The following is a 14807-nucleotide window of genomic DNA, read 5'->3' on the forward strand; positions in this document are numbered from 1 at the left end:
CTAACCGGTCTATAATTACCAGGGTCATTTCTATTCCCTTTCTTAAACAGAGGAACAACATTGGCCACTCTCCAGTCCTCTGGCACCATCCCCGTGGACAGCGAGGACCCAAAGATCAAAGCCAAAGGCTCTGCAATCTCATCCCTTGCCTCCCAAAGAATCCTGGGATATATTTCATCAGGCCCAGGGGACTTATCGACCTTCAGTTTATTCAAGACATTTGAATAAAGTGAAGCTGGTGTGATTTACCAGCTGGATTCTGCTTTGAAAAGCACCCGTGCCAATTTCGAATTCTCAAAATGTTTTATGTTGGCGGCAGTGAGATGGGCAGAAAGGTTGTGCCCCTGATGCAGTCAGAAGGCTCTTTCTCAGGCTGCCTGCAGTGACAGCGGTTAAATAACGATGGCTTTCCGCAATGAAAGACTTCTGCAACCACTAAATCGGATGCGTTTTGCATGCAGGCCCCTGGAACTTGGAATTTCCCTTTTAATTGTGTGGGTCCATCGTGTAGGAAATAGCAAGAAGGCAGAAAGCAGAAGTCATTCACAGTTCCAGTTATGACATTAGGAATGGCAAAATAGCAGCCTGGGAGTGGGTCATGGACTGGAATCTGATGGAAGTGTTCATCCGGTTTATAAATCGAATTGTGGATGCTCGGGAATGTGTGACAGGCGAAGCTTTATATATGTCATAACAGAAACATGGGAGTGAAACTTGCAAAAATTTTATGGAATGTGTGCCTTTGTGTATCTGAATGTGTGAGAATGTATATGACTGTGAGTATGCAAGAGTGTGTCTCTGTGTGTGTGTGAGTGTGTGTGTGTGTCTGTGTCTGTGTGTCTGTGTATGTGTGTGTGTGTGTCTGCGTGCGTGCGTGTGTGTGAGTGTATGTGTGCGTGTGTGAGTGAGTATGTGTGTGAGTGAGTATGTGTGTGTGTGTGTGAGTGTGTGTGTGTGCGCGTGTGTGTGTGTGTGCGCGTGTGTGTGAGTGTGTGTGTGTGTTTGTGCGCGTGTGAGTGAGTATGTGTGTGTGTGTGCGCGAGTGTGAGTGTGTGTGAGTGTGTGTGTGAGTGTGTGTGTGTGAGTGTGTGTGTGTGTGTGTGAGTGTGTGTGTGTGTGTGTGTGTGAGTGTGTGTGTGTGTGAGTGTGTGTGTGTGTGAGTGTGTGTGTGAGTGTGTGTGTGAGAGTGTGTGTGAGTGTGTGTGGGTGAGTGTGTGAGTGTGTGTGTGTGTGTGTGAGTGTGTGTGTGAGAGTGTGTGTGTGTGTGTATGAGTGTGTGTGTGAGTGTGTGTGTGGGAGTGTGTGAGTGTGTTAGTGTGAGTGTGTGTGTGTGCGTGAGTGTGTGTGCGTGAGTGTGTGTGTGAGTGTGTGTGTGTGTGAGTGTGTGTGTGAGTGGGTGTGTGAGAGTGTGTGTGAGTGTGTGTGTGTGAGTGTGTGTGTGTGCGTGTGAGTGTGTGTGTGTGAGTGGGTGTGTGAGAGTGTGTGTGTGAGTGTGTGTGTGTGAGTGTGTGTGGGAGTGTGTGAGTGTGTGTGAGTGTGTGTGAGTGTGTGAGAGTGTGAGTGTGAGAGTGTGTGTGAGAGTGTGTGAGTGTGTATGTGTGAGAGTGTGTGAGTGTGTGTGAGTGTGTGTGTGAGTGTGAGTGTGTGTGTGTGTGAGTGGGTGTGTGAGAGTGTGTGTGAGTGTGTGTGTGAGTGGGTGTGAGTGTGTGTGTGTGAGTGGGTGTGTGTGAGTGTGTGAGTGTGTGTGGGAGTGTGTGAGTGTGTGTGAGAGTGTGTGAGTGTGTGTGTGTGTGTGTGTGTGTGAGAGTGAGTGTGAGAGTGTGTGTGTGTGTGTGAGTGTGAGTGTGTGTGTGTGTGAGAGTGTGTGAGTGTGTGTGTGCGTGTGAGGGTGAGTGAGTGTGTGTGTGTGTGAGAGGGTGTGAGTGTGTGTGAGTGTGAGTGTGTGTGTGTGTGTGAGTGTGTATGTGTGTGTGTGAGAGTGTGTGAGTGTGTGTGTGAGAGTGTGTGAGTGTGTGTGTGTGTGAGTGTGTGTGTGAGTGTGTGTGTGAAAGTGTGTGAGTGTGTGTGTGTGAGTGTGTGTGTGTGTGAGAGTGTGTGAGTGTGTGTGTGTGAGAGTGTGTGAGTGTGTGTGAGTGTGTGTGTGGGAGTGCGAGAGTGTGTGAGAGTGTGTGAGTGTGTGTGTGTGTGAGAGTGTGTGAGTGTGTGTGTGAGTGTGTGTGTGAGTGTGTGTGTGTGAGAGTGTGTGAGTGTGTGTGTGTGTGTGTGTGTGAGAGTGTGTGTGTGTGAGTGTATGTGTGTGTGAGTGTATGTGTGTGAGTGTGTGTGTGAGTGTGTGTGAGTGTGAGTGTGTGTGTGAGTGTGTGAGTGTGTGAGTGTTCAGCAGGGTTGAGGTTCACCTTGTTAATGCGCTGATGTTCACAGAGGGAAATGAACAGGTGCGAGTGAACTGAAGGGTTGATTGTTGAAAAGCCATCGATGCATTACTGCACAGAAACCAACCAGACAGCGGACGAGGGACCCGAAAGCAAACCCATCAAAGCAGCATACTTACCGCAGCTCAGAGCACTGTCAGATTCCAACCTGTCGACAGGGATATCCCAGAATGAATTCTCCCAGTCCACAACATTCCCAACCTCGTCGCAGGTTAAGTCCAGCAGTGTCTGTGCAGGCATGCTGAAATTCCAGAGCCGGAAGTTGTAGAGCTCGCCGGTGTAAGTGTGGCTGGATGGATGCTGCTTTGGGGCCAGTGTGAGCGTGCCACCAGCTGCGATAACCTTGTTCTGGGATGCACTGCAGGCATGGAGCTGGGACTTATCTTGAGTCTGGGTGATGACATTGCCAGAACTGCCACCCCAAGCGACACATAATTGGCGCCAAGAATCTGTGATCACCTCTCCGGAGAAATGGGCTTCCCAGAACCCGCCCACTTCACACACCGCACCGGAAATGGACAGGTAGATTCCATCTTTCCCTTTCTTGAAATCGATCAGTGTCATGTCACTGCTGTCTGTGTAGGAGAACAGGGTCCACTGCTCCTTTAACGTGGTAGACTTCACCTCCAGGCACACTGTGAACTGCTGCAGTTCTGGGATGGAGACTGAAGGCAAGACTGAGAGGACCTGGCTTTTGGAAGACTGCAACACCACCTTCTGATTCCGTAGGGAAGCTGCCACTTAATCCGGAGAGAGGAGGACAAAACAAAAGGGACAGAATTTAGTGACGCGAGTATAAGAAGAGGATTCGTTAACACAAAGAGGGATGAAAGGGGCTTCTTCTAGTGCAGAACAATGCGATGCATTGCTTACACAGAGATGAACCAGGATATCATACAGCAAAAGTGGCCATTCGACCCACAGTACCCATGCTAGATCTCTAAAGGAGATATCCAGTTAGTCCCACCCGCCATGTTCTTTCATCACAGCCCAGAAAATTGTTTCCCCAACAATTTGATTCAATAACATTGCTATTGGCTGAATAAACCATCAAGCATGCTGGAAGATGACTCTGCCCAATTGCGGGCATCTTTGTGGGCCATGAAACCATGTGATAGAGTATCCATGGAAACACGTGATTCTGGGCTGTTTTGTAATCCCAGAGAGTGAGTCAGGAAGCTGAGAGAGCTTTGGAGATGAGTGCAGTACCACAGAGTCTGATAGTGCTCCCACTTCCGCTTTACTTGTGTTGACACTGCTGACTAACATCAGTATTAGTGGTTAAGTTATTGAAACTATAATCCAGAACTGAATCTGAAGTAACAACCCAGAGAACCAGAGCTCAAATTCCATTGTACCCGTTTGAGAATCTCAATCCAGTATAAATACAAAGCTGGGAATAAAAAGAATTGGGATAAGTTAAACTGTGTATTGCTTCTTCCTGAAATCCAACTGATTTGCTAATGTCCTTTGGGGAAGAAATCTTTTGCATTTGCCTATAAGCGACTCCAGATCCACCCTCCCCACCTCTTACTAGCAAATTACAATCTCCTCAGGATGATGAGGGATGATCAATATATACGAATAATGCCAACATCCCGAGAATGAATTAAAAGCTAGAATTGTGCTTCCTATGATGATGAACGCGTTCTACCCAAGTGTGTTGGATGCAATGACAATCAAGTGCTTTAGAAAGATTCTGGGTAGAAGTCGAGCTCAGAACAAAATCAGAAGGAGAAGAGTAGCCCCATGTATCATCACCTTCAATAAGAGGACCCATCTCTATCTTTTAAGGACAACTAGAGATGGACAACAAGCCAAAAGAGAAAACGCTGGAAAATCTCAGTAGGTCTGGCAACATCTGTAAGGAGAGAAAAGAGCTGACGTTTCGAGTCCAGATGACCCTTTGTCAAAGCTCTGTCAAAGCAGCTTTGACAAAGGGTCAACTGGACTCGAAACGTCAGCTCTTTTCTCTCCTTACAGATGCTGTCAGACTTGCTGAGATTTTAAAGCATTTTCTCTTTTGGTTTCAGATTCCAGCATCCGCAGTAATTTGCTTTTATGGACAATAAACGTTGATTTTCCCTGCATTGCGGACATCCCACGAATGAATGATGGATGAATAGAGGGATATGGTCCCCGGAAGGGTAGGGGGTTTTAGTTCAGATGGGCAGCATAGTCGGTGCAGGCTTGGAGGGCCGAAGGACCTGTTCCTGTGCTGTAACTTGCTTTGTTCTTGTTCTTTGTATATTTCCAAGACAGGGTGATGTGTGGTTTGGAGGGGAAGGTGCAGGTGGTGGTGTTCCCATGCACCTGCTGCCCTTGTCCCTCTATGATGTGGAGATGCCGGCGTTGGACTGGGGTAAACACAGTAAGAAGTTTAACAACACCAGGTTAAAGTCCAACAGGTTTATTTGGTAGCAAAAGCCACACAGGCTTTTGCTACCAAATAAACCTGTTGGACTTTAACCTGGTGTTGTTAAACTTCTTACTGTGCTTGTCCCTCTAGACACTGGAGGTCAGAGGGTTTGGAAGGTGCTGTCGAAGGAACCTTGTCAGTGGATATTGCCAGGGTTTGTTGGGTGGCCTTTGGAAAGCACAGGAAAGATGTAACTCTCACTTAATCCCTGAGCTGCCACTAAATTCCAGGGGGTTCAGGGTGATGGGAGTCAAGCAGCTCATTAATAAGCCTAATTGACATGCTGAATGGGATTCCTACAACGGATCCTTCCTTAGGTGGTGACAGTTTTCCTGACACCAATGACTCCTTCTCGATTTTCCCAGTGTCCCCGCCACCATGCCAGTTCAGATGGGCTCAATTAAGTTCTGCCCTCTCGACTATAACTGAGTGTATTGTGTTATTATGACAAACCAGAAACCTCACGGTCACTTTTATCAACTTTCTTATAAGCTGAATTAAAATTCTCAAACTTCTATGGTGGGTTTCTTTGGATTATTAGTCCAGATCTCTGAGTTACCAGTAAGATGAGCACTACACCACTCAATCAACCCCTAATCCACTGAAACACTGTAATGACAATGAATAACTTGGTCAGTTTCAGATTCTGAGCTCTGTGTCAGGATTTTGCTGAAAGCAGTTACCCTCAGTTCAGTATTGTTCAAGTCCAGAAGCCACACTGCTCCATCCAGCTCTTGGCTTTGTGGCCAGCACATTGAGGGGCCAGATTTGCCACTGTTTTAATTCAGTGTACTGAATATCACAGCCCTGCACTGATGCGCGCGCGCAGAATGCTTTTCAAATAACATAGCTGGCAACAAAATACAGACCATTGTAAAACATGCTTGATTAAGAAATTGTGTGAAAATCATCACTGATGGATAACTAGGAGGGGATTACAGGTTGGAATCTAACTGGAGGGTTTATGTACACAATAATCGATACCTGCGAGTCAGTTACAGACTGGAATCTAATCGAGAAGCTCAGGTGGTTTATATATAGAATAACAGATACCCGGGGTGAGTTACAGACTGGAATCTAATCAAGGGGTTTGGGTGGTTTATATATAGAATAACAGAAACCCGGGAGTGAGTTACAGACTGGAATCTAATCGAGGGGTTCGGGATGGTTTATATATAGAATAATGGATAGCTGGGAGTGAGTTACAGACTGGAATCTAATCAAAGAATTCAGATGGTTTATACACAGAATAATGGGTACCTGGGTGTGAGTTACAGACTGGAATCTAATCGAGGGGCTCGGGTGGTAAAGATACAGAATAACGGATACCTGGGAGTCAGTTACAGACTGCAATGAAGCAGGTTATCTGCCATTATCACAGTGAAATTTGCGGGAGCTTGCTGTGCTAAAATTAGCTGCTGAGTTTCCGACATTACAACAGCAATCACATATCAGAAGTGCTACGTTGTCTGGATAGGATATGGGACATGCTCAGGTCATGAAACACTCTATATAAATGCAAGTGCTTCTTTCTTCGAAATACGGCATTAGTCTTGGTAGAATCATGTTGAAAAGCCACAAGTTTTAAGCCATTTCCTTGATCACATACCTTGTATGTAGGAGGCTTTGAAGCCCTTCTTTTGGATGCTAAAGTCAGTCTTGAATGTGACAATCATTTCACTCCCCGTCGAGTTCAACGTGAGGCCCTTAGCTGTGACACCGCAAAACTCTACCAGCTCGGCCCCAGTGCTTATTGCCACAACGTCGTACAGACATCTTTGGGCTTCCTCTAACTCGAACTCGTGAAAGGTCAACTGTATGATAAATCCAGGAGGGGCTCGGATGGTCCAGTAACAATTTAAATTAGAAATGTACTCGTTGGGGTAGCATGGGGATGTGAACTGTCCTGAGGGACCGGTCAGAGTTTCTGTGCATTCTGAGCAGCCCAACACTGCTGAATCTCGACAGAAGGAAAAGAAAATGGAACACAATTATAATTGTCAACTTGACCTCAGAAACCTCGCATCGACATGTATTGGGCAGAGTCCCAGCAAGATCAGGAGAGGGAAGGCTGCCAAGGTTCAGTGCCAGGCATGCAGTCAGTCGCTTGGTACCAATTCATAAGAACACAACACTGGAGATGTTGCCAACTACAGTCTGGACCCTCTGGGCTCACTAGACAGTTCCATCTCACACACTCCCAAACCCAAAACCTTTCACCATCCCCTTCCTGCAAGTGTCAACTGACGGTGGGCTATTGTGTAGTCATTCGACACTCAAACCAATTTAATAAGTTTCACACCATAGACTGGACAGCAACTGACAGCATGTTACTTACTACGGGCAGTATCATAGCAACATGCGAACAGGAGGAGGCCATTCAGTCCCTCGGGTCTGTTCCGCCATTCAGTTACATCATGGCCAATTTGCATCTATACTCCATCTACCCACCTTGGGTGCATGTCTTTAACTGACAAAAATCTATCCATCCCAACTTTATAATTTTCAATTGATCTCATGACTTTCTGGGGGGAACAAGAACTAGATGTTCTTTGCCTTTGTGTGAAGAAGTATATCCTGAATGGTCCAGCTCTATTTTAAGGTCATGGTTCCCCTGTTCCAGCAGAGGAAATAGTTCCTCACTATCCACCGCATCAACTCTTAACGAAGTTAAACCCAATCTTGCCCTTACTAGGGAAGGACATTTCTTTTTTATGAACATAGTCTGTGAACCAATCCTTTACAATGACAGTACTGTCTGACTCTGTTATGTGTAAAGAGTACAGGGAACTCCCCGCTGGCCTGACTTCTCATTATTTTGAATCATCCGTGTGCTTTCACCCATCACAAGGTCCCATTCACTCATCACCCCTGCGCTCATTGACCTATGCTGGCTCCTGTTACAGCGATACTTCCATCTTCAAATCCCTCCAGATCCTCACCCCTCCCTATTTCTGTAATCTTCCCCAATTCTCTGCACTCCACCAATTCTGAGAATACAGTTTTAAGTGTTGGAATACTTGAATCCAATGGTTCTGCAGCATGATAGTGGAGCAACTTGCTTGTAGGAACTCACTGGCCTGGAGGAAAGGGGCCATATTGCTCTGGAGCCTGTCGCCAAGCACTCCAAGTTGACCTCAGGTGATGCTATTCTGAGGTGGAGAACTCCTCATTCCAAATCCTAATCGGAACACCTTCCAGCAAGTGTCACCAGCTGAGTGGAAAGACTGTTTGAATTTAGCTAGCTTAATCTGCCAACTGATCCTGACAGCTTCCGGCTCTGGGCACTTCAAGTACCCCTCATCCCAGTGGTATCCATTGGAGTTTAAACTATTGAAGAACCAGGAACCAGTGCATTGTCTAAGTGAGGGTAATGGGTCCAGTACTGTAGTAGAAACGACACATCAATGCTGTGAAGACATTGAGATGAGAAGGAGTTGCAGTTTTAGCACCAGCAAGGCAAAAGGAGGAGCAATGTGGAGATAGTCAGGGCTGCACACATCATTCAGGAGATGCATAGGCATGTGGAATATTTTGTGGGTTTTGGTGACTATCTAGATGCTTGCAACAGTCAGTGGTTATCACAGCATAGCAATACACCAAGCATTACAATATCTTCTTACAAACCTGAGCCCCATCACTTCTATTCCCCAGTCTTTACTCTTCTCTTTCCCCCTCTTAGACACTTAGTTCCTGCCACCATCGAATCATAGAATCATACAGTGCAGAAGAGGCCCTTTGGCCCATCAAGTCTACATCGGCACACGAGAAACACCTGACCCCCAACCTAATCCCATTTACCAGCACTTGGCCATAGCCCTGAATGTTATGATGTGCCAAGTGCTCATCCAGGTAGTTTTTAAAGGATGTGAGGCAATGCGCCTCCACCACCCTCCCAGGCAGCGCATTCCAGACTGTCACCACTCTCTGGGTGAAAATGTTTTTCCTCACATCCCCCCCTAAACCTCCTGCCCCTCACCTTGAACCTATGTCCCCTCGTGACTGACCCTTCAACTAAGGGGAACAGCTGCTCCATATCCGCTCTGTCCATGTCCCTCATAATCTTGTAACCTCGATCATGTCATGCCTCAGTCTTCTCTGCTCCAATGAAAAGAACCTAAGCCTATCCAACCTCTCTTCGTAACTTAAATGTTCCATCCCAGGCAGCATCCTGGTGAATCTCCTCTGCACCTCCTCCAGTGCGTTCACGTCCTTCCGATAATGTGGCGACCAGAACTGCACACAGTACTCCAGCTGTGGCCTCACCAAAGTTCTATACAACTCCAACATGACTTCCCTGTTTTTGTAATCTATTACAAGGATTATCGATTGATAATCCTTAAAAAAACTACCACCCTGTCCAAGCTTTTGACCACCTGTCCTAGTATCGCTTTCTTTGACTTAGTGCCGAATGTTATCTGATGACACTCCCCTTGAAGTGCCTCAGGATACTTTAGTTACATTAAAGGTGCTATCTAAATGCAAGCTGTTGTTTCCACATTCAAGTGTAGACGCGCAAAAACAACAACGTTCCGACATTCTGGTCACAGCCAGCAATGCATGTGACTGCACAATACAGAGCACTGTGCACTATCGACAATAGCACCGATACAGAATAGCATCAACTGCGCCCAACATGAGTCATAATACCTAACACTGCAGACATGCCACTGTTCCACACAACCCCTTCACCTCTACTTCCAACTCGGACATGGGAACACCATCGATTTCAAGTGTCATGCTATCCTGGGCATAAGTCACCTCTGTTGGGTATTGGAATTTACTGCCTCAGACCCTGATGGGAGCACTATTACCTGAAGGACTGCAGTGGATCAAAAAGAAGGCAAACTGCTATCTCCCCAGAGCATCTTGGGATGTGGCCCATGCCAGCAATGCCCACATCCCGAGAATGAATTAAGCATAACAGTATGAATTATACTCAATGCCATCGTCAATATATACCACAATTAGCACTAGATAATAGTAATCCATGACACCATGTTATAAATTACAATTTCCGCATTCTGTAACCTGTGAAATATACTTAACGCTATGAATGATAGACAATGCTGCCAATTATATGTAACACTACCAACTATCAGAATCTGTATCACTATTAATTACACAGAGCACAGTCAACAATACAGAGCACAAGGCAGAATTCTCAATAACAAGTCACAATGAGCATCATTGTCAACAATATGGAAAAATGCCACTGATCACAACAGTACACAGCATTGTCATGTACATCAATAAACACTATTCCGAACACATAGCTAAACAATAACCAATATTATCAGCAATATTCACCATCATCAAACAGCATTCACATCCAACATTACCAATACACATCACCTTGTACAATTTGGCATGTCAGCTACGACTCTCACCAACTTTTACAGATACACCATAGAAAGTATTCTTTCTGGTTGTATCACAGCTTGGTATGGCTCCTGCTCTGCTCAAGACCGCAAGAAACTACAAAGAGTCATGAACGAAGCCCTGTCCATCACTCAAACCAGCCTCCCATCCATTGACTCTGTCTACACTTCCCGCTGCCTCAGAGAAGCATCCAGCATAATCAAGGACCCCACGCACCCCAGACATACACTCTTCCACCTTCTTCCATCGGGAAAAAGATACAAAAGTCTGAGGTCACGTACCAACCGACTCAAGAACAGCTTCTTCCCTGCTGCCGTCAGACTTTTGAATGGACCTACCTCGCATTAAGTTGATCTTTCTCTACACCCTAGCTATGGCTGCAACACTACATTCTGCACTCTTTCCTTTCCTTCTCTATGAACAGTATGCTTTGTCTGTGTAACGCAAGAAACAATACTTTTCACTGTATGCTAATGCATGTGACAATAATAAATCAAATCAAATCAAAAGCACAAACGATCAAATGACCTAACATGGTTAAACTTCCATGGTATTACTACTGCCCAACATTCTGAGTGGTGCCGATATTATCTGTGGAATTAGCGCTATATTTCCAGCTATCCATTCAGAATTATATAGTAATCAGAATTTCAGACATTCTTTACATTTTTAGCCCCTTAACCACATTTTATCACATGCGTCAGCTACTTAAGCCATCGGAGCTATCTTAAAGCTTCCCCCTGTCAGTGAGGAATATCCAACTGTCACTGCGATTCCCCGTTCCTATACTACGGCAGCAATATTCAACAATTGCTAACATTGTGAAAATGCTGTGGAACAGGCAAAGTTGACCTTTCAAAGTTCCTCCTTTCATAGACCACAGAACACCAAGTCATGGACTAGATCCAGATCATTCCATCTCATGGCTGGCAAGTGCACTTAACTATTCAGCTTAGGTAATCAGGCAAAACTTCCAAATACTTCCCCCCACTAACATTATCCAGCCCTGCCTTGCCCCCATTCAAGGGTATCCTTCTTTACTATAAGACCATAAGACATAGGAGCAGAATACTCCTGCCTTTTCCCCATAATTGCTGATCCCCTTATTAATCAAGAACCTATCCATCTCTGTCTTAAAGACACTCAATTACCTGGTCTCCACAGCTTTCTGCGGCAAAGCGTCCCACAGATTCACCACTCTCTGGCTGAAGAAATTCCTCCTCATCTCTGTTTTAAAGGATCGTCCCTTTAGCCTGAGGTTGTGCCCTCTGGTTCTAGTTTTTCCTACAAATGGAAACATCCTCTCCACGTCCACTCTATCTTGGTCTCGCAGTGTCCTGTAAGTTTCAAGAAGATCCCCCCTCATCCTTCTAAACTCCAATGAATACAGACCCAGAGTCCTCAACCGCTCCTCATACGACAAGCTCTTCATTCCAGGGATCATTCTTGTGAACCTCCTCTGGACCCTTCCCAAGACCAGCACATCCTTCCTTAGATATGGGGCTCAGAACTGCTCACAATACTCCAAATGGGGTCTGACCAGAGCCTTATACAGCCTCAGAAGTACATCCCTGCTCTTGTATTCTAGCCCTCTCGACATGAATGCTAACATTGCATACTATTGGCCCTTGGAACACAGAAAGAACACTGGGAAGTTATTTGATCATTTCAGCCTTGCATCCATCCCTGTAGCCCTCAATCCAATTCCTAACCCAATATTTTTCCAGCTCTCTTTTTGAGTTATATTTAGCTCTTTAACTGGGGAGGGGTTTGACAGTCAGACTCCATCCTTCAATTAAAATCTCAACCAATGGGGTCATTCTTTATGTGTGAACGCAGGTGCTATTTGACTGTAGCTTCATCACAGCTGAACCCTATCCCCAATCCGAGTGTCCATTCTTGTGAGCCAATTCCACCTCAAGACACTGGACAACCAGGAATCCCCTTGAAACCTAAAAATATTCACTGCCGTCGTGAGAAAATGAACAAAGGGTAAATGTTGAAAGGGCTCAATTCTTCAATGTACTGGTTGTTTATTTATTTATTCGTGTCACAAGCAAACTTACATTAACACTGCAATGAAGTTACTGTGAAAATCCTCTGGTCACCATACTACGGCGCCTGTTCGGGTACACTGAGGGAGAATTTAGCAGGGCCAATGCACCTAACCAGCATGTCTTTCAGACTGTGGGAGGAAACCGGAGCAGCCGGAGGAAACCCACGCAGACACGGGGAGAACGTGTAAACTCCACACAGACAGTGATCCAAGCCAGGAATCAAGGGGGGCGCTGTGAGGCAGCACTGCTAGCCACTGCGCCGCTCCTGTGTGTAAGACCTAGCCACATAGCTTACAATATGGCCCTTAATTCATTAAAGAGGCATTTTTCTGTTCACTACTTCAACTCATTCAGTGTAATGGACCTTCACTATAACAGTACACAGAGGCAATGATATAAACAAGCTCAGTTTCAGCCATGCTCATCTGTACCTTTGCTACCACTAGACTTGACTATCCCAACACATTCCTGGGCCAACCTCACATCTCTCGAGTCCCTGCCCATGTCCTAACTCTCATCAGATTCCATTGGTCCACCTCCCAACAATGGTCTATACTGGCCCCCAATTAAACAACGCTTCGAGTTGAAAGTTTTCATCCTTATTTTCAATCACCTGTCCTTCCGTCCGAAATCTCCTCCAGAGCCCCAGCTCTCTGTCTTCCTCCAATTCTGATCTTTTGAGTATCCCCGATTGTATTTGCTCCAACAACAGTCGCCATGCGTTCAGCAGCCTGGGCTCTGAGATCTGAAATTCCCTCCTAAACCTCTCTGCCTCCCTACATCTCATTTGCCCTTCAAGACCTTGCTTAAGATTTTAGTCACTGCTCCTAATATATCCTTTTTACGGCTTGGCATCAATTTAGGATTTGATTGGACCCTTGGGATGATTCATTAAGCGGCGCGGGACAGTGGCACAGTAATTGGCACTGCTGTTTCACAGCGCCAGGGACCTGGGTTCGAACCCGGCTTGAGTCACTGTCAGTGTGGAGTTTGCATGTTCTCCCCGTGTCTGCATGGGTTTCCTCCGGGTGCTCCGGTTTCCTCTCACAGTCTGAAAGACGTCCTGGTTAGGTGCATTGACCCGAACAGGCGCCGGAGTGTGGCGACTCGGGGAATTTCACAGTAACTTCATTGCAGTGTTAATGTAAGCCTTACTTGTGACTAATAAATAAACTTTAAATTAAAAGTGCAAGTTGCTGTTGCTGTATACCACCAATGTTGGTGCCATTTGTCAATATGCCACATGTTAGAATTCTGAAGCAACAATTACTATTTTATTGCTTTTGTTTACGATGCCTTGCAGCTCAGGACACAGTATAGCTGCCCTCAACTGGCAGTCCTTGTTACTGAAATTCTTCCCACTTTCCCCCATCCTCTACTGACGATATGAGGCGGGAATTTCTGTCCCCCGGCCACCACTGGGATCTTCCGGTCCTGCCAAAAGTCATAGAATCATCAAGTCGTGACAGTATGGAAGGAGATCATTCGGCCCATCGAGTCTGCACCGCCAACAATCCCACCCAGGCCCCATCCCCATTACCCCACGTATTTATCCTGACTCTAAGGATCAATTTAGCACGGCCAATGCCCCTAACCAGCATGTCTTTCTGACTGTGGGAGGAAACCGGAGCACCCGGAGGAAATCCATGCAGACACGGGGAGAACGTGCAGACTCCGCACGGTCATCCGAGGCTGGAATTGAACCCGGGTCCCTGGCGCTGTGAGGCAGCGGTGCTAACCACTGCGCCATCCTAAGTCAATGAACTTTTGACTAGCCCACCGCAATCCCCACAGTGGATCCCGCCACAGCAGGCGTGGAAAATCCCGGCCATGGACTTGTGTTGAGAGCTGGCTCCAGCTGAGTCGCGATCCAGCAACCTGAAGCTCTCTTCCAACACGTGAGGCAAAAACCCTGGCAGACTATTCCTCGGTGGGAGCCATTTGCTGCTCTTGGCCCAGTATGCCCCAGACACCCACTTCCCAAACTTTGACCAATTCTAGCATTGCCATCCACGGCTTTATGGGAGAACGCATGCCCCAGCCTAGAGTGATAGTTACCGTGATACCTTCCTGCTCTGTGTGAGCTGATGTCACACAAGATAGCGCCCCCTGCCCTGCAGCTTTTCACCAGAAGAAACGTGAGAGGAATAGGGGGCCAAGGCGCACTCATCATGACATTCTCATTAGCATGGGGGAGTGATTCAGAATGTATGCAATCTCTTGAAGTACAACCAGACTTGCTTTTCAAAGTACTCAAGTGGTTTAAATCATGCACATATGTTAGTTCCTTCTGCTGCGTTTAGTTCCATTAGTGAAAGCAAGCTTGGCAAGAGTCAGGGAATGGAATAAATTGGTAGCACAGAAAAAGGACAAGAGGAATGGAACAAACTAGAAATTAGATGAAGAGGAAATCATAGCATACTGTAAACAACAAAAAAATACAGCAACCATTTCAATCAATTAATCTAAAACTTGCTGCAGTCGATATCGGTGCCTGTTACTCAGTGTTTCGATAAT

General features: G+C 46.1%; 1 protein-coding gene across 23 annotated transcripts in view; it reads right to left on the reverse strand.

Annotated features, from left to right (window-relative positions):
- adgrg6 (adhesion G protein-coupled receptor G6) overlaps positions 1-14807 on the reverse strand; it is a 131789-nt gene that overhangs the window by 85008 nt on the left and 31974 nt on the right. For 19 of the 23 annotated variants that reach the window (XM_078229402.1, XM_078229408.1, XM_078229406.1 and 16 more), the window contains 2 exons: positions 6461-6811; positions 2552-3172 (listed from right to left, as the gene is read on the reverse strand). In XM_078229402.1, coding sequence (XP_078085528.1) covers positions 2552-3172; positions 6461-6811 — 972 coding nt within the window. The remainder of the gene's footprint in view (positions 1-2551; positions 3173-6460; positions 6812-14807) is intronic. The other 4 variants (XM_078229404.1, XM_078229403.1, XM_078229419.1 and 1 more) reach the window with 2 other exon arrangements.

Source organism: Mustelus asterias, chromosome 15 (assembly GCF_964213995.1).
Source record: "Mustelus asterias chromosome 15, sMusAst1.hap1.1, whole genome shotgun sequence".
NCBI lineage: Eukaryota > Metazoa > Chordata > Chondrichthyes > Carcharhiniformes > Triakidae > Mustelus > Mustelus asterias.